General features: G+C 33.5%; 2 protein-coding genes and 1 non-coding gene across 3 annotated transcripts; 2 read left to right on the top strand and 1 right to left on the bottom strand.

The window, feature by feature from the left end:
• Positions 1-372: 372 nt before the first annotated feature.
• Positions 373-3985, top strand: LOC108467882 (ubiquitin carboxyl-terminal hydrolase 3-like). Its single transcript, XM_017768696.2, has 9 exons — positions 373-604; positions 894-1025; positions 1157-1195; positions 2132-2237; positions 2580-2638; positions 2743-2817; positions 2939-2987; positions 3141-3217; positions 3639-3985. Exons 1-9 carry the CDS (start codon positions 530-532, stop codon positions 3735-3737), a joined length of 711 nt encoding a protein of 236 aa, XP_017624185.1. The 5' UTR covers positions 373-529; the 3' UTR covers positions 3738-3985.
• A 2275-nt stretch (positions 3986-6260) lies between these two features.
• On the bottom strand, positions 6261-7350 carry LOC108469199 (ethylene-responsive transcription factor 2-like). The gene has a single exon (XM_017770097.2). The coding sequence runs from the start codon at positions 7219-7221 to the stop codon at positions 6421-6423; it is 801 nt and encodes a 266-aa protein (XP_017625586.1). The 5' UTR covers positions 7222-7350; the 3' UTR covers positions 6261-6420.
• A 12599-nt stretch (positions 7351-19949) lies between these two features.
• Positions 19950-20056, top strand: LOC128279802 (small nucleolar RNA R71). The gene has a single exon (XR_008269997.1). It is a non-coding gene; the product is annotated as a small nucleolar RNA R71 (small nucleolar RNA).
• Positions 20057-20338: the final 282 nt, after the last annotated feature.

The raw sequence follows: 20338 nt of genomic DNA, 5'->3' as shown, positions 1-20338 counted from the left end.
TTTAGTTAATCAATTCTAGTCTAGATTATTTCAATTCTTAGTGTGTTTGTACTGAAATAGATTGATTTTGCACTTTATAATTGTTTGAACATATACTTGTATTTATTCTTCAAATTAATTTTGTAAACTAAAAAAAATCAATAATTCAACTATTTACATCCAAGGTTTCAGCAAAAATTAACGATATAAGTTTATGTATTTAGCAAAAACTAGATTGGCTTTTCATTTTTCATAAGGTAGAATGAACAAATTCTGATAAATTAAAGTAGGGGGACTGTTTCTCATTTTTTGAAAAGTCAAGGCTGAAATTCATAATTAGACAATTTTCATTGTGACTAAAATGAATGAGGTAGCCGGAAAGCCCAAAACCTATATATAAAAAGCAAAGAGAAAAGTAGAGCAGAGAAGAATAGAAACCGACTCAACTTACACTGACTCTTCGATCTCACCTCCAGTCTCAAACCCTTTCTTAAATTAAAAGAAAAGAATCACATTAAAAAAAAAAAGCCTGCTAAAAACCACTAAAAGAATGGCAACTCCAGACGAAAGTCCTGCAGCTAAGAGATGGCTTCCTCTCGAAGCTAACCCCGATGTCATGAACCAGGTTCTTTTTCATTTTTCATTTTTTTCTATAATGTTTGGTTCCGAGAAATGATCGGGAAATAAGATAAACAAAACATTAAAAAACGGTTTTCATGGATTTTTTCATTTCTAGATTTGCGGCAATCAAATAGTGAGTTAGGGTTTCGGTTTTTTTTTTTTTAAATTTTGTTTCTTGTAGTCTCTCTAAATTATAGAGAAAATTTTTAAAGGATCGGATTGTTATGAGTCTGTGCGGATAGTTTTATTTTTGTTTAAATTCGTTTGAAAATTATAATATTGAATTTCTGCAGTTTCTTTGGGGTCTGGGTCTTCGAGAGAGTGAGGCAGAGTGCTGCGATGTTTATGGCTTGGATGATGAACTCCTAGCAATGGTTCCACAGCCTGTTCTTGCTGTGCTTTTTCTTTATCCAATAACTTCTCAGGTGATTTCATCTGAAATTAATTGTTTCTTTCCAGCTTTAGTTGGCGGCCCATTTCTTCTTAGTTTAGTTTTACTTTTACACTTAATTACAATACGTTGTTTTTGTCTGTTTCTACGGTTCAATGTTTTCAGACTGAAGAAGAGAGATTGCAGCAAGATAATGAGAAAAGAGTAAGTACAATGCTGTTTTTTTTATAATCTAATATCCTGTTGTAGCTCTTTGGGTGTTCTTAGTTTAGTGCATAAGTGGAAGATGAAATGAAGAGAGTGGAAAAGTAGAAGGAAAATAAATTGAGTGTGTTTGGTAGAAAAGAAAAATGCGAGGGAAGAAAATAGGAAAGATACCTTTTTTCATCATAATGTATAAAAAATAAGTTATACCAAATTGGAACAATAAGAGGAGAGAAGATGAGAGAGATGTAAATTAAGCATTCGCATTTGTAACATTATACCTTTTTTTTATTTTTCATTTTACTTTGCATTTTCAACTTTACCAAATAATGAAGGAAAAAAATTCTATCTTTCCTACCAAGTACACTAATGGAAAGAAAAAATATATTTTCCTCTCTTTCTACTTCTCTCCCCCTTTAATTTTTCACCTTTCTAGTTTTCTTTCCATCTTTCTACGTAAAGCCTTTGTGTTTTATATCAAATTGTTGTCAAGATGGGTTGGAATCAGAAATATTTGGAGCATAAAATAATTGTAATTAAATTGTGTGAACCTGTAGTTCTTCCTTACAATTGCTAGATATTATGACCCCTTGGTATAAAAGATCACTTAAGTACAATAGATACTCCTTGCTGATCACACGGTTCTGTATTTTGTGTGGATAGCATTTGCAATTGTAAATTACTTGATGGGTGAGACTAACTACACCCTTGGATGATGGACCTCATTGAAAAGTATAATGGTCAAGGAGCCAAAGTCAAAAAGAGAAATAGAAAAGCTTTTTTAAAAAAATGCAAAATTTTAAGCTCAAAATTCCATTCCCTCTTTTGACTTCTCTAAATATAAAAGAATAGGTGTTGTACATAAAATTTCTGTCATGTTTCAGAACTATGCATGATCCAATTAGATTTTTTTTCTGCCTTTTGTTTTGGCTGTAGGATGTTAGCAGTAAGGTTTATTTCATGAAACAAACTGTGGGAAATGCTTGTGGAACGATTGGGCTTCTTCACAGTGTTGGAAATATTACTTCAGAAATCAAGCTACGTAAGTTGGGTCTAATGTTCACCATCTACAATGCTCATTTTAAGATGTTCACAAGCATGCTTAGTGATGTTTGATAATTTTTACACTTGCACGCGGTCATCTTACTGAAATCACTGTTGGATGATAATCAAGACATCATCTGTCCATCATCTATGAGCAGGCTTTTTGATTTATCACTTTTTTCTTCTTAAAATGAGGAATTGTATTTCATTGTGATCTTGTACAAAGTTTGCAGTTTTAGCATCAATGCTTCCTTTGATCGCTGAACTTAAGGGTATCAGGTAGTTATTAGTCTATTTGTAGAATACATGGAATAACTATTTTTTGCATTGTCTTTTTCAGAAGAGGGATCCTTTTTAGATAGGTTTTTTAAATCTACTGCAATCATGGATCCATTGGAGGTTCTACTTCTCTCTTCCTCTCTGCATGCACAGTGTATCTGCTTTTGCCTGCATGTTTTTGTGATTTCCGATTGCTGAATTCAAATTGTTCTATGCATCTACAGCGTGCTGCATTTCTTGAGAAAGATGGAGAGATGGAAGTTGCTCACACTGTGGCAGCTACAGCTGGTGATACGGAGGTAAATTTATAACAAGTCATATCTTTTTATACTCGACTTATTCAGTGTAAAATTACAAGTTGTGAAGTTTGGCTAGATACAAATCTGTACAAAATGGCAATCTTACTATCTTTTTTGACAGGCTTCTGAGAATGTGGATACTCACTTTATCTGCTTTACATGTGTTGATGGTACATACCCCCCTCTCATTTCTAATATATAGAACCAAATATAAAGAGAAACGACAATTCCTATTGCTTGATCAGAGTTTCTTTTGGAATATCTTAAATGTGGTTGTATTTGGTGCCTTGATCTTATCATTATTTTTTGTCTCATCAATGTAGGGCAGCTTTATGAACTTGATGGAAGGAAGTCAGGACCAATATCCCATGGTGCATCCTCACGAAGTACCTTGTTGCAGGTTCGTGTTGGTATTAAAAATTAAATCTACCCTTAAAATTTTCACAAAAGAATTTTACGGGACATTGAATTTTTAAGAAAAGAAAGTAGTTTGCTGTTTGCATTGAGGTTTGTTTTCCCCTTATATTTTTGTATTTGACTGTCGTGCATCGAATAAACTTAAATGTGCAAGAAGCTAGCTCATCTTTATCTCGTTCCACTTTTGGACTAAAGGGAGTTCCAATTGGTAGATAAGGTTTTAGTTTGAAGCTTCAACTTCAGCTTATACATTTCACCTCAAAACTCCCTCCACTGTGAATTTGCCAGTGTCTATCTTTTGTGTTTGTTTGTGCATAATCTGAGTTGCTCAAAGTGTTTTGGTATTACAAGAGTGTTTAAGTGTTATGAATAGACCCAACTGGTATGCTTTTATTTTTCAACAGGATGCAGCCGAAGTGATCAAGGGAATGATCCAGAAAAATCCAGAGTCATTCAATTTCAATGTCATTGCACTTACTAAGAAGGTGGCAGGTGCAGTTTAATTGGCAAGTGTTGTCCTCAATTTCTTTCAAATTCTGTCACCTTGACATAGCAAACAATCGTATTGTGGATGTGCTTTACTTTAGGACAATTGTGCTTGTATGAGACTCATGTGGTTGTATAAGTCGGTTTCACTACCGTTGGCATGATTTGGTCATTCAAAATTTTTATCTCCAGTGTTTGCATCCTTATATACACCAAAAGTAATAATTTGAGAATATAATCGAATTTGGTTCCTTCATCAACTAAACTTCAATAGTGTGTGAAATTTTTTAGGTAATCATTGAATTTGGTATGTGTTTTTGAATTAAGTCTAATTGGAGCACTCTATTATTATTATTATTTTTTATGATGGTGAGAATTGAAGTAATTATTATTTGTAATTTGTAACGCTTAGCATGTTATTCATTTATTTAAGTTTAAAATGTTATTTCTATACATTTTAATTTTATAATTTATAATTTATTTTTAAAATATAATTATATCTTATTATACTAAACTAGTTAATTCATTTTATTAATCTCTTTTTAGAATTGATTTTTAGTTTTTTGCAATTTGAGGGAGAAATATAAGTTTTATAGTAAAAGCATGAGTTATGGAGAAAAAAATCAAGAAAGAACTTAATAGAGGCGGGGGATTAAAAGGAGTACAAAAGAACATTGAAATAACGGTGATGGTGAAAATGAAAATAAAATAATATTTTGAAGTAAAAGTTGTGATTAAAGTATATATTTTGCTGAATTTAAAAATTCTTTATTTTTGGTGTTGAAAATGCAATTTTAGAAAAGTTGGATGAATGTGCTATTTCTTGTAGATGGCAATATTTTCAAAACCTGCGGATGGTCGAATGGTTGTGGTTGGAATTCAATAATAAAATATCAATTACTTATAAATTCCGCAAGTCCATTATGAAAGTATTTTTCGGCCAGACCGTTGTTTGTAAGCCCACTTTAAGAGCTATTGATTAAATATTTCTAGGCCCACCTTAAAATTAAATATTAGAGTTGGAAGTAGAATGCTAGCCTTGCCCTTTCTCTCCTTTGATTTTGTTTCTTTATTCATTATTTCTTCAATCTTCTTCTACTTTTATTCTTAAATTAATCCTCATCTTCTACATTTCTTTCACAACTCCCTTCCCAACTTACTTATCTCTTCCTCTTTCCATCCCTTTTTCCATTTATCTTTTCATTACAAATTATTTTTTTATTAATTTCTTTTTCTCAAATATTTAATTTTGTTTCCAAATCTTTTTAAACCTCAAATTATTCTTTTCTTTACTATACATTAGAACTAAATCTGGTTTCGATATGAATTAATTTCAAACAGTTATATTAAACTAAAGAAATAATGTCATCCTTATCAGAAATCTCTACGAATTCAAATAAAATCAAATTAAGCTATGAATCTCTACTATAAAAGGAAGAGTAAGAAGCTAAAAAAGGCATTTAAGTTATGTTCAATTTCTCTTAAACAAATCTAATTTTATGCTCTGATACCAATAATAGGATGAAAGGATGAAGGAAAAATTTCGGAATGAAATTATTAATAAAAGGATTAAAGATTACAAAAGACAGAACTTTTTTTTTTTTTTGGTTTAAAAGTAACTGAATATAGCTCAAATGCCTTTTTCATGTGTTAATGCTTATAATATAACTTTTATAGTTTGTATAAAAATAATTTTTAAAATTAGATTTAAGTGTAATTATCTGCATAATTAATAATTACTCAAACAATAATTACCTAACATGCTACCTTTATGACTCAAATCTAATTGTAGGAGACATTCCAAACACAATACAATCTATCAAATTATGATATTTGTAATTACTACTTAATATAGTTGCAGTGGAGTTATGCAAGGAAGAAAGCTTTTTAGGATTAAACAAATGCTTCAACATTTAAATGTTTATTTTAGCTTTGATCAAATTTCATCTAAATTAAATCCCATGTAGGAGTATTCCTTTCCCATAAGCAAGCTGTTGACGTCAAAAAGTTATTTTATGAAATCCAAATGAATTATGTAGTTGTAGAAAATCAATAGAAAACAACAACCAATCAAATTCCCACCCACCTATACTCTCAAACATATCTCCTTTCCAAACTCAATGTGAAAACATTTTTCTCATTGTGAACAAAGAATCCTGGTGGTTAGAAGTCGGAAGAAAAGTTTGAAAAGTCAAACAGTTTGAATGTATAAGGTCAAAAAAGCAATTAGTGTTTGGATAGAGGATAAAGCTATTCCATCTTTGCCCAAAAGTCAACTGTCCTTTTCAAACCGCGCAACGTTCGTGTACGTGCGTCCTTGTTCCTTCAGCTTGACGCCATATGTTCTAGAATATTGGTAAAATAAACACATGTTAGAAAGAAGAGCAGCTACCTTTTATTATAGGCCTAACGCCAAGCTGGTCTGGATTTGTCATCTTCAAATGGCTGAGATACCAACGCCTACATCTACATTTTGATTGTATGCTTCTTCCTACATCAAAACTAGGTTTTTACAGTATCTTGCTGCATTGGAATGTCCATTTTCAACCATATTGCTTACATAATTTTTTATTAAAGAATAAAATTTTCTCATTTAGCGAAACAACCATGAAATAATATCAATTTCCTTGTATGCACAAAGCCAACACAAGTTTACAAATATTTCAGACCCTCATTTTCCCTGCTTCTTTCATTAATCCATTAGCTGATTAATAGTTGATTGCTATTAGTACGTGATCCAATTTCATACTCAACTGCAGCTGCTGAACTCATATCTAACCAGGCTTCACCCACAACCGGAGCTGAGGGAGCCACCTTTCTCCTCCTTTTCGGTGACCCCTGCTCTGAGCCGGATGATGAAAAATTGGACGGCTCGGGTGATGCTCTCTTTGACGTTACCCTCACTGGGTCAGGCTCCCCGGAATTCACCCTCAATGGGAAATTCAACAAAGCCTTGGACCCGCGCATCCTATAAGCTGCTTTATCATAAGCCAAAGCCGCATCCTCAGCTGTTTCAAAAGTACCTAACCAAACCCGAGCCCCATTTTTAGCCGGGTCCCTTATCTCAGCTGCGAATTTCCCCCACGGCCTTTGCCTAACTCCTCTGTAATGCCTCGCTTTGGTCGGAACCACCGCGGGAACAACCGTATTCGCAGCTGGAGCCTCAACTAAAATCTCCTGCGGCTCCGGTTTAATCGGCGTATATTTGATAGAAGAGTTATCGGAGGGCGCCCAGCCTACGGTTAAAGCATCTCGGAGGAACTCAAAAACGAGCATATCTTCAGAATCGTTTTCTTTAAGAGGAAGGTCACCCCAGGTTTCAGCCAAACATGGGTACAAGCGGTTGAAGCTTGAGCTTCTGCAAAACACGGGGGGAGCCGTGGTAGTGGTACAATCAACGGAAGCATCGAGTCGGAAGTCTGATGACTCGCCGAGTAAGTGTCGCCGAATTGAGTCCAACATTGCTAAATCGGTCTCGTTGCTACTCGGATGCATCTCCATAACGAAACCTGTTAAATCTTGAGTAATTGATTGAGGAATTTGGGGTTGGTTTTGTTTTGTTTTTTTTTAGGAAAAAAATGAATGAATTAAAGAATAAAAGAGAAGAAATGTGAGAAGTTAGGAGTCTGAATCTTTGTTTGGCAAATGGGAAGTGGGTTTATATAGGGAAATCAGATGCATGAATTTGGGTTGGCGGATTTTTCCATTCAAGATTTTTGTTATTTTTATTTTTATTATAATAATAGTGGGGTTTTATTTATTATTTTTCAACTTTTTATTAATACCTTTACGAAACCAGTTTTTAGACATGTGATAAATAAATTTGAATTGGGTTAATGCCAAGTTTCATCCTTGAATTTTAATGTAATATTTATACAAAAAAACATATAATTTGCTCAACTTTTTTGTGCAGATATGGGTGTCCTCCTTCATTTTATAGTCTCAGACTAACCCTATTTAAACTGAGATAATATTTAAGCAAAGCTTTCTCAACAGTCTATTACCATTTCTTAACGCGTTGGTGTAATTTGATAATTGTACTGTGTCTTCATTTTACAATTCACCACCATAATAACATTTAGCTGATTTGGCCAAAACAAGAAAAAACCTTTGCTATATTTTTTTTTGTTGCTTGCAAAGTATACATTCCTGGATCCAAATCTGTTAATTTTCTTGACATTTCATGAGTGGCGAATCTTGGGATTAAGTTTTGGGAGCTTAGTAAAATTTTAAAAATTTGTAGGAGTTTAATGAGATTTTTTTTTTAAAAAAATTGGGGTCTAATTAAAATTTTTGTGAGATTAATAAAATTTTCAAAAATTTTAAGAGAGCTTAATTAAATTCTTTAAAAATTAAAAGGTATAATAAGCATTTTCAAAAATTTTGAGGAGCCTAATTAAAATTTTCTAAAAGAGTTAAAGGAAAAATGAAAATTTCTAAAAAATTGGGGACTTAATTAAATTTATTAAAAATTTAAGGAAAAATAAAAAATTTAAAATTTTGGGGACCAAGATCCGCTAGACCCCAAAAGATCCGCTTCTTCATGTCACGCTAAATACTTGATCAATGTATACGCCATGCAATTCAGAAGTTAAAAGTACCAAGTTTGGTTTTAGAAATTGGATAGATAGATTAGAATTGAAAAGAAATTAGTCGAACCAGTTTCTTTTTATTTTTTAATGAAATTTTAATTCAACTGAATGTATAGACGGATTTGATTACGAAAACAGTTATATATTTGTTGTTTTTTTCTTTTGATTTTTTCTCTATACTATACATATATTTTCTTTATTAGAAGCACCACATTACGTGTTACGTTATCCCTGAGAATTTATTGGCATTACTTTCAGAAATTGCAGACGTCAAACAGTTGACAAAAGTAAAATTTTGGTTTCTCTTTTTGCAGGCCTTATTGCCCACTTGTTCTTCTAGTTGTTCGGCTAATATTCGCCACGTTTATATACAAATTCTTTAATTACTAAACAAGATTGACGATTGGATAATATTAAGTCTTGCAGCAAGTCAATATTTCAATTTGAACTACTCTTTTTTTTCCTACGAGGTTGGGGTTTATATTTTGAAATGCTGTTTAATGTTGAAGTCAAAAGAGAGGCAACCATCAGATGTATGGATATGTCTTAGAGTTAGCCATATATGAACACTTATATCTTAGCTTTTTGTTATCTCATGATTGGTTGAATTGGATATGTTTTGTTAATCTTGTCACTTCACCTATGACAAATATTATCACTTTCATATTTTTGGGCTTAAAGTTTGTTTCTTACACTCTCTCTCTTAACTCCCTTTTCTCCATTAATTAATTTAAGTTAACATATCATTTATGCCACGTTTGATAAAGTGTATTTTTTCATTATATTTTAATATATGAATTAACAATAGACTAATTTTAATTGGTAATTTTAGTCACTTATATGATGTCATATTCTAAAAATTGAGTTAGAAGAAATTAGATTAATGACATCTAAAACATTCACGTTTTGATTTTTGAGTTAAGATTATGAAATTATGTTAAGTATATTAATTTGGTTCAGTGGATAGATGTTGTACTTGTGTGTGTGAGGTTTTGGGTTTGAATCTTTCCTTTAAATTTTTGTTATTTTTGTCTTAACCTCTACCATTGATCTTCTGACATAAATATTATTTTCGTTCAATTAATGATAAGAATGAGTATGTTGACTTAGTGGTAAGACTTTAACTTAACTTTTAATCTTGTATTTAAATCCATGTAGAGTAGAAATATTTTTATTCACATGCGCTGTAGATGAGTTTGAGTTAATGTCAAACTCTAAATAATCTAATTAGTTATAAAAAAAATTTGAGTAATGGGATATTGTTATTTCTTTAAAAAAAATTAAGTAGTTTTCCCCAAAATTCTCAAACTCCCTCTCACGTTACTACCCGTTTCTACCATTATTATTATTATTATTATTATTATTTTAATTTATTTGAAAAAAAAAAAATAGGAAGTTATCCCCAAATTATTATTTTTGCTTGTCGTCCCACTCCCCCACTCTTTCTATTGTTGTGATTGCTACCCGTGATGCTTTTGCTTTAGTAAGCAACAGTCAGATGTTCAGCAGCTACGTGCCCACAAAGGACGCTCGACTGTAATGTGTTCAAAAGGAGATGCTGCATCAGTGTGTCCCGGAGGCGGTTGTTGAGTAATTGGAGTTCCTCAAGTTGAGAACTGTCTTCAACCTGTGGTTAATATAAATCCTTTTCAATCACTTGCGTATCATCTTACTGTGTTAGGGGATTCAATGTTGACCAGCCTTGAAATCTTGCAAAAAGCGTAACCACGCAGTGAAGAATGCCTACTGATGAACTTCAATCACGCACCTCTATAAATTATTGGTGTATGACACAGAACACATTCTTTGCCTCTTATTTTTTTTTTCAAATTATTTGCAAGATGAATTTAATTAGATATTTCTCAATTTAAAGTAATGATGGTTTTATCATTTATAGTTTCAATGCCTGGAAAGACACTAGTATTAAAATTTGGGACTATATGACATAAAGTTTGATGAAATGGTTCAACCAGAAATACAACCATAAATACAACCACTTTATTAATTCTTAGTCCTTTTCTTGAGATCAATCTTGTTAAATAAAGTCAATGATAAAAGTGGATTACTTGAGATCAGTAATTATCTCAAACTCAGCTTGCTAGTGTTCCGAGGAGAGAATCGGAATAATAATATTTGAATCTATCGCATCTAGATGTTTGAGGGGAGTTTTGGTTACCATTCAAGTGTCGGCAGTTGGACAAGAGTTTCGGTGAAGTTTTGGTGACGACTAATTTTCTAGTGAATTAAGAACTATAGGGTCTATTCCTTCGTTGGAGGTTTGGAATTGCTACTATAATCTTTGGCGTCGAAAAACGATCAGGTGTATGACCTAATCTCGTAAAAAACAACGAATGACGTGATGTCAAAAATCTATTATCGACGTCACACGACTATGTGCCAAGTTATATGATAGATCGTGTGGGGGCTATTTGGGTCATCTGGGCCCCATAGACGCGTGTTAGGTTATGTGGACCACATGGACTGGGTCAATTGGGCCATGTGGGCCACATGAGCGTGTGGATCCATTTTCTAAAAATTTACTATAAGCTTGTTTATGATGTGCGTTTCATAACTAGATTTTTCATAGGGTCCATACTACTTAATTAAGACTTAAAAACAAGGTATTTGTTAACATGCTTCTATAAGTGATATGTTAAGGTATGTGAATTATATAAGTAAGGTATGTGTTCTGTCAATTCGGAGGACATGTTTCAGTTTTGCTAAGTTGTGCATGAGCATATGATGTCTGAATATATTACTGATGATCGTTTTATGATTTACTAAACTAGACTACGATCACGACAAAGGCAAGCGCACCTATCGAAGGGTAGTATAGCTATGGTGAGTCTAGAATATCGTATCCACAAGGACTAAAAGTACTAGTATTAACTATCTTTCTATTATTTAGCCTAAAATAAAAAGGATTTGTTTTAATCTAAAATTAACTAAACTAATTAACTAATGAACGGGACAGAGAGTGAAGGAAATAAACGAATAAACCAATAATGAGGACAATACCCAAGGAAGAATCCACCTAGACTTCACTTATTATTCTAACTCTGAATTAAACGATTTATTCACTTGTCTTGATCCGTAGGAATCCCTAAATTATGTTAATATCTCTTTCGAGACAAAGAACAACTGACTCTAGGTTGATTAATTGAAATCTCTTTCTAATTAAAACCCCTATTGTCGAATTACTCGATTTATGGATTCCCCTATTAGATTTGACTCTAATCCGGCAGATTTATGTCATCCTATTTCTAGGATTGCATGCAACTTTGCTTAATTATGCTGGATCTTCTCTTAAACAGAGATATTTGCTCCACTAAATAAGCACATCAAACTTGGATTAATATCCTGAAAATATTAAAGCAATGATTAAGAACACATAATTAAGAATAAGAACAAGTATTTATCGCGTAATTCAGATAATTAAAATAATAAGATCTATTGTAGGTTTCATCCTCCCTAGGTATTTTGGGAGTTTAGTTCATACTAATGGGGGAAAACATCTCAAAAATAGAAAAACCACAAAACATAAAGAAAACCCAAAAACTTTGGAAGAAATTGAAGGGAGATCTTCAGTCTTGAAGGAGATCATGCTTCTGAGATGACTCTGACGACGTCTCTTCGAGTATTTTCTGTTATCTGCTCTGTGTGTCCCCTTAGGTCTTTTTCTAGTATGTATTTATAGACTTTTGAATGTTCAGAAACCCTAAAAATTGGCTTTTTTGCGTGTTTGGGAAATAGGGAGTGATATGAACACAAACTGGCACATGGGCGTGTGGCCTACCCGTGTGGATCCTGAAAACTCCGATTTTAGCCTATTTTTCGCTCCTTTTGCTCCCAAATGCTCTCCTAAGTATAGAAACATGAATTTAAGGGATTAAGAGCATCAAATTCACTGATTTACATCATTAATCATTCATAAACGCATTAAGAATGAGATTAAAATATGTTACATTTATGGTTTATCAAATATCCCCACACTTAAGCATTTGCTTGTCCTCAAGCAAAATCCTCAACTCAAAATTAAAATTAATTCTTCTCAACTTATAATTCTCATCAATAATGTTTCGAAATAATTCACAAATAATCATGCATTGAAAATTCAACTAAAAGAGCCCTAAAGATTCAAACAATCCAAGTCACACATTTTCTAAAGACATGAAAACATAGGTATCTGCCCTTATTTAAGTACTTACCTTTAATTCAAAATCAACAAGATTTTACATCTTCACTAAAGATTCACTCAAATCACTCAAAGTGTTTAAGGTTAAAAAATTAAGCACTCAAAAGTCAATTATGAAAAGTCATTACCATAGGATTGCATGAAAATCAAATCTCCACCACTATAAAATGATATGTGTAACACCCCAAACCCGGCCCAGAAGTTATGGCCAGATCCGGCATGCCACATCAAAAACGTAAAAAAAAATTCCATTCTAAGTCCAGAAAATCGTACTTAATGTTCAAAAGATTAATTCATTAAAGGTTAAAGTGAATGGAAGTCGTGCACCGTGTAGGAAACCGGAAAGAGGTGGTGAGTCCATCGGATCGCTTAAGTACCAAGCTCCCTTCGGATCCAATCCTAGACATGCATACCGCCATTGCCACACCTTAACGTCATGGATATTTCTAGGAAACCGATTCGATTAAGTCATTTTTAGGAAAAGTGATTAATTTTGGAAAATATTTTCATTGCGGAAGCTTTGCTTGTTGTCGTGTTATTTTAAAATCAACTGTTGTTTTTGAAAACGCGCCCTAAAGCTATCCAATTTCAACAGTTAAAATAAGTATTACCTATCTTAGTAATACATATTAAAAACCATCAAAAATAAATAAGCGGCCTTATTACATTTAAAAGCCCAAAACCTCAAACGTAATTAAAAGGATGTCCAGTTCACGGAAGAAAATCAAACTTTCGAAGCGGTGGTCACTCGAATTCCCTCACGACTCCAAGCCCACTATGGTTGGGGATTTCTGCGTGGATGAAAATAAAAGGGATGAGTTTGGGGAAACTCAGTGTGTAAGGAAAACCCATTCAAAGCCCAAGTCAGCTCAAGCCTATTGGGCCTAAGCCCATTCAGTAATAAAGTGATATTGGGCGAGCCCTTTTCAGATTACAATAAACGGGTCTTAGCCCTTATTCAGATAACAAGATGGCCCATAGGCCCATTTCAAAATACATGCAACATCAGTAAACATATGCAAGCCCATTTGGGTATCAGTGGTCTTGGGCGAGCCCTTTTAGATTACAATAAACTGGGTCTTAGCCCTTATTCAGATAAATGTATGGCCCATAGGCCCATTTCAAAATACATGCAACATCGGTAAACATATGCAAGCCCATTTGGGAGACTACTCAACCCACCAACCACTACACTCCACCCGTACCAGCCATACACTCCATGTGGGAATAACTCAACCCACCCATTAACACTCCACGATTCTGACCTTGTCGCTCATTATCAAAGAATTGAGGCAAAGCCTCCAAGACGTGGACAAGCCACGTTCGATGCTTCCTCCGTCAATATCCCATCCCATGCATCGATAATAATAACATGGCATGCATAAATAACAACGATCAAACATGCATTTAGGTAAATTTAACCTAGGGGTATTTGGTAATTTATCTCCTAGGGTAAAACTGTAAAATTTCCACTTTTAAAGGTATTTCAGTAATTTATCCATTTTAGGGTTTTCATGCATATTCCTACCTTTCACGTACTAATGTAATCACTACCGAGGGTTTTACCGAATTGGGCAGATTGGCCCATCATTCCAATTTTGGCCTATTAAGCCCAAAAAATATCGAGGGCACAAAAATCATGCACTTTGCAGTCCAAACATTGCAGCTTACCAAAAACATTAATCGATTTACCTCACGAGCATTCGCACACTCGCAAATCTACAAAATACCGATTTTTGGCATTTCGGCTTTTCGGCTTTTACCGATCTAGACTAAGAAAGAGGGTGTTAGTTACACACCTGTTTGCGACGATATGCTGATGAGATCCACACACGAACCGCCTACAATTGGATTACTAACACGTTAATCTAACTATTCAAATACGAACTACGTATTAACCCCTTACAATATTCGACCAACCACACCTACAGATCATAGTAAGCTTATAAGAAATCAATAAGCAACTCATTAACAAATTTTTGTCAATGTTTACCACATAATCATAATTTCACTGCAAGCTGTCTTCCTGAGCAACAGTCACTAAATCATTTATAACTGGAGCTACGAAACTCCAAATCAAGTGCCGTTAATTTTCCCTTAAAATAGACTCATATATCTTCTATCCATAAAATTTTCAGAATTTTTGGTTTAGCCAATCAATACCAGATTTTTCTCAAAGTTTCCCATGTTTCACTGTTTGACTAATCTGACCACTCTTCATTACGAATCAAATTTCTCATTGTACAGAATTCAAAATATGTTCTTGTTTATTTCATTAGAAACTAGACTCAATAAGCTTTAATTATATAATTTATTCAGCTTCTAAATCATCTCCCACAATTTATGGTGATTTTCCAAAGTCACGTTACTGCTGCTGTCCCAAGCAGATTTATCACCAAATCACTCTTTCACACCTAACTTGCATGCTTGTTATTTAAACATGTATATCACCAATCAATCATCACATATCTATGATTTTACTTAAGTATAATCTCCATTTCATCATTTTAAAGCACAACATGTTAGCCAATTTTTCCCTTTAGCATCTAAGGCACATGCATGTTCATTTGTTTGGCCCAACTTCACCTATCTTCCATTTTTCATCAAAAGAACATGAAACAACAACCATTTCCTTCATTTTAATTCATGACTAAATGCTCACAACACAACTAAAAATCAAAATATACTTCAAGAGTTAAGGTAGAATCAAGAAGAACTCATGAACCTCAAAATAGAAGCAAGGTACCAAGAACTTACCTTCAATTTTCCTCCTCCTAATGACCGAATACTCAAGAGCTTTCTCCTCTCCTTTCTCTTCTCTAACTTTCAGCTATGATGAACAAAGATGGACAAAACTTTGTTCTTTTCACCCCTTTTTCTTTTAATAAAGCTTCATATTTCATCCATTTAATTCTTTAATACAAAAGACATGAAATTCTTATCATGAAACATTTACCTAACCCATTATCATGAAACATTTACCTAACCCATCATGGAACATTTACCTAACCTATTATCATGGAACATTTACCTAACCTATTATCAATTTGTATCAATTTGTACCATAAATTATGGATATTAAGTGTACATTTTGTCTACAACAACATGATGGCTGGCCACTTCATGTAAAATGGGAGGTTTGTCATGCAAATCCTCCTATTTTGCACTCCTATTTATTTGGCCACTTCAATTTAGCCTATAGCATTTTCAAACATTTTCACATAGGTTCTATTTCATAATTTCACCCCCTTTTTCTTATGGAACAAAAATTAACTAAAATTGTCGGGTTCTATCTTAAGTTTGGGCTTTCTAGAGGCCCACTAACATAATTAAACCTATGCCAACATTCACAGGATTCCCGAAAATTGGGGCGTTACAATATGATACTCAAATCAAAAGGTCTTTAAAGGGTTGTAACGGGGCTTGGGTTAAAGGTGTGGATAAAGGCTGAAAAAAAAGGTTAGAATCGAGATCGAATTGATAAATTACCTAACTAGAAAAATAAAATAGTACTGAATAATTACATCAATCAAAATTATTAAAGAATAACACGAGCTTCTTTTCAGAATATGAAATTAACTACTTAAGCTCAAAAACATAGAACTAGTAATAATTCAACATAAATGTATATATATATTTTCACTTTTTTTCCACCTTTTTTTTTTGAGCACAATAGATAATAAGAGAAATTTTAATAACTAAAACAAAAGAACATAGTTAAGCAACTAACCAAATCAAATCTCGACAAAAAGGGAGTCAATAAAACGGGAAACAATTCGCAATGAATCAAAAAAAAGTTATGGGTTAATATTAAAGGGTAAATCAAGAAACGGTTGGTTAGGCTTAAAGGGGGTTTACTAAGGGTTAATTATGAAGGTAGGCTTATGGGATAAGTGGGTTAAAACCTAGGTGCCTTTATTATCTCAGTATATCAAACCAAAGGTGTGGTCTTGATATGTATAATCGAAGTAAGTTCTAGAATAACAAATCAACATTGACACACTCGTAACCAATAATAAAGTGAGCAAGAAAAAAAATGTATGCTCTAAAGGCTTAAAATCTCACAAAAATTATGGCTTTTGATGTCAATCTTGCAAATTTCAAACTTCAAGGTAATATTTCAATTTAGGGAAACAACCTAATTTTTTTTTATTCTGAAAATAGACTTATCATGCTTGATTCTCTAGTGTTTTAAAGTTTAAACAATCAATATGCAATTACCTATGAATTTAATCTAAAACTCATCAACGATAATCATAAATTAATAAGAATTCATTCTAATAGTAATGTGAGAAAATTACTTAAACACAAGATATAATTCAGAGATTTTCTAATAATTCTATAGATAACCTCCCCGCACTTAAGATGTACATTGTCCTCAATGTACAAACATAAATAATCACAGTATAAACAGAATATCATAAGAGAGGGAGAAAACTGAAACTGCCCTGAATATTGGATGAAATCTTCAGAATAGTGAAAAGTGAAATTGCAGTCAAATTTAAATGTAACTCATGATTCCGAGCAAACTAACAAGAAAATAAACACAAATAATAAAGAAAATTAAGGGTTATAACTCGATTAGAAACAACCATAAATCTTTCAAAAATAATAATGAAAATAATTGAAGAGAAAAAATAAAACAACTAAAACAAAATTAAAAAGAAAGATAAAAAATAAAATAATAAAAAAATAAAATAATAATTAAATCAATAATATCAATAAACTTAAAAGGTAATTGTAATGATAATAGTAAAATAAAAAAATAGGAAAGAAAAATAGAAAAAATTAAAATAAAAATAAAAATAAAAGAATATAAAAATTAAAATATAAAAAATTAAAATATAAGTATAAGAATACTAAATTAATTAATTAATTAATTAGTAAAATAAAAATAAATAATATTACAATTACAAATAAATAAAATAAAATAAAATTGGGGTAATTAACCCAGTTTTCACATGGCCATGGACATGCCCGTGTGGGTCACATGGCCATGTCGCCGGGCCGTGTGTGTTTCCTTCGCTTCTGCCACGCCCATGTGAGATCCCACACGCCCATGTGGCCAGGTCGTGTAACTCTTTGACTTTGAAAAAAATAGTTCCAGGTTTCACACGGCCTAGGACACGCCTGTGTGTCTAGGCCGTGTGGGTCACATGGCCATGTTACTAGGCTGTGTGTGTTTTCCTTCACTTCTCCCATGTCCATGTGAGATCCCACACGCCCGTGTGGCTAGGCCGTGTGCTCCACACACCCGTGTGGCCAGGCCATGTGGGTCAAAAACACACTTTTTTTTTTTAGATTTTGAAACTTAATTAATTTTTTTTAAAAAAAATCATGAAATAATGTTAAGAAAATTAGCAGTATTAACACTCGGGTTGCCTCTTGAGAAATGCTTATTTTAAGTCTAAGCTTGACTTACCTCGTATTCGCACGATTACGATGGTTTACGGAGTCGAAACTCCTCTTTCTCACTGTAAATTCTATTATCAGCATAAGGTTTTAGCCGAATAATATTTACCTTAAAAGTGCCAAATTTAGAATGATTTACCTCGACTGTACCGTATGGGAAAATATTCAGTACCGTAAAAGGAGTTGCTCCGTTTGCATTAAGCTCTGAAGTGGTGATTCGAGGGTCTGTTTTGTCTAACAATACCTAATCGCCAATCTTAAATTGGTTTGTCTCATCCTTAAACTCGTGATGGAGTCACTTTGGTTCATCGTGTATTCTAGGTTTCTCCTTGACGTGTGTCTGCCATTCATCTAGTTCATCGATTTCTAATCTTCTTTCTTCATGATTTGTTCCATTTTTGTTATGTAAACTGGACTGCAGCTCTGTCACGTTTTTTCGAAGTGTTTCCTGCAAAGAATGTTGAGCCACAAGGTTATTAACATTAACAGAGCTCTTAATATCATCTCAATCACTAGATATCCTAATAGAATCACGAGCTTAGAGTTTAATCCTATCATCACCTACACGAAGTATTAACTCACCTGTACCAACATCTATGATAGTTCTATCAGTTGCTAAAAAAGGGCCGTACTAAAATCAATGGTAAGTCACTATCCTCATTTATGTCTAGAACAACAAAATCAACTGGGAAAATGAATTTATCAATTTTGATGAGTACGTCTTCAACAATACCCCTAGGAAATCTAATTGTTCTATCTGCCAATTGAATACTCATCCTAGTTTGTTTGGGTTTCCCAAGACCTAGTTGCTTAAACATTTTGTAGGGCATGACATTAATACTAGCCCTAAATCAGCCAAAGCATTATTAACACTTAAACTACCAATTAAATAAGGAATAGTAAAACTCCCTGGATCTTTTAATTTGTTGGGTAGTTTATTCTGCAAAATGGCTGAGTACACTGCATTTAGCTCCACGTGCGACGAATCATCTAACTTCTGCTTATTTGCTAAAAGCTCATTTAAAAATTTAACGAAATTGGGCATATACGAAAGAGCTTCAATAAATGGTAAGTTAATATGTAACTTTTTCAACAGTTTAAGGAATTTACCGAATTGTTCGTTTGCGTGGTCTTTCCTTGTCGCATTTGGATATGGCACATGAGGTTTATATTCCTTAATGATCGGTTTTTGCTCGTTGTGGCTCACCTCAACCTTACCTTTACCTACTACATATTCTTGTCTCGGTTTTGGTTCATCTTCAACTAACCTTTCTTTATCTCGAACAGTAATTGCATGAAGTTGCTCCCTTGGGTTAGTTTCAGTATTACTCGGTAAGCTACCTTGTGGTCATTCTGAAATCATCTTGGCAAATTGACCAATTTGAATTTTGAGCCCTTGAATCGACGCTTGCTGATTTTTTAGTGCGGTTTCAGTGTTTTAGAAGGGAGTTTCTGACACCGAGATGAATTTTGTTAGCATCTTCTTAAGGTTCGATTTCTTTTTCTGCTGTTAAGGTGGTTGTTGGAAACCCAGAGAGGGTGGTGGTGGTCTTTGATTTCCTTGGCTTCCCCATGAAAAATTTGGGTGGTTTCGCCAACCTACATTGTAAGTATTATTGTAAAGATTATTTTGAGGTTTAGGATTATTACCCACATAATTTATTTGCTCATTTTCCATGATAGGACCATAGGGTAGATTTTCTAAATTGCTCATTCCACCTCCACTCGTGTCACACTGCATCACTGGATGTACCTGCAAAGAACCACATAAACCATCAATCTTTCTATTTAAAAGTTCTACCTAATTTGACAACATGGTAACCGCATCAACGTTAAAAACACCGGCTACTTTTGTCCGCTTTGTCCTTATAACTTGTCACTGATAATTATTCAGTGACATCTCCTCTATGAACTTATAAGCCTCCTCAGGTGTTTTATTATTTATAGCACCACCGGCAGCTGCATCGATCATTTGCCTAATTGAGGGGTTCAAACCATTGTGGAAAGTCTGAACCTGTAGCTATAGAGGTAACCCATGGTAAGAGCACCTTTTCAATAGATCCGTATACCTCTCCCATGCATCGTATAGGGTCTCTAAGTCCATTTGCACAAAGGAAGAGATATCATTCCTCAACTTTGCTATCTTGGCCGGCAGAAAGTATTTCAATAAAAGCTTCTCGGTCATTTGATCCCAAGTAGTGATGGAACCTCATGGTAAGGAGTTCAAACACTGTTTAGCTTTATTTCTCAATGAGAAGGGGAATAATCGTAAACGAATGGCATCATCAGAAACACCATTTATCTTGAAAGTATCACAGAACTCTAAGAAATTGGCCAAATGAGTATTTGGGTCTTCGTCCTGCAAACCATCAAACTGAACAAACTGTTGAATCATTTGAATAGTGTTAGGTATCAGTTT

This window comes from Gossypium arboreum, chromosome 8 (assembly GCF_025698485.1).
Source record: "Gossypium arboreum isolate Shixiya-1 chromosome 8, ASM2569848v2, whole genome shotgun sequence".
Lineage (NCBI taxonomy): Eukaryota > Viridiplantae > Streptophyta > Magnoliopsida > Malvales > Malvaceae > Gossypium > Gossypium arboreum.
Note: the sequence above shows the minus strand (reverse complement) of the source record. Positions and strands in the feature narration are given on the sequence as shown.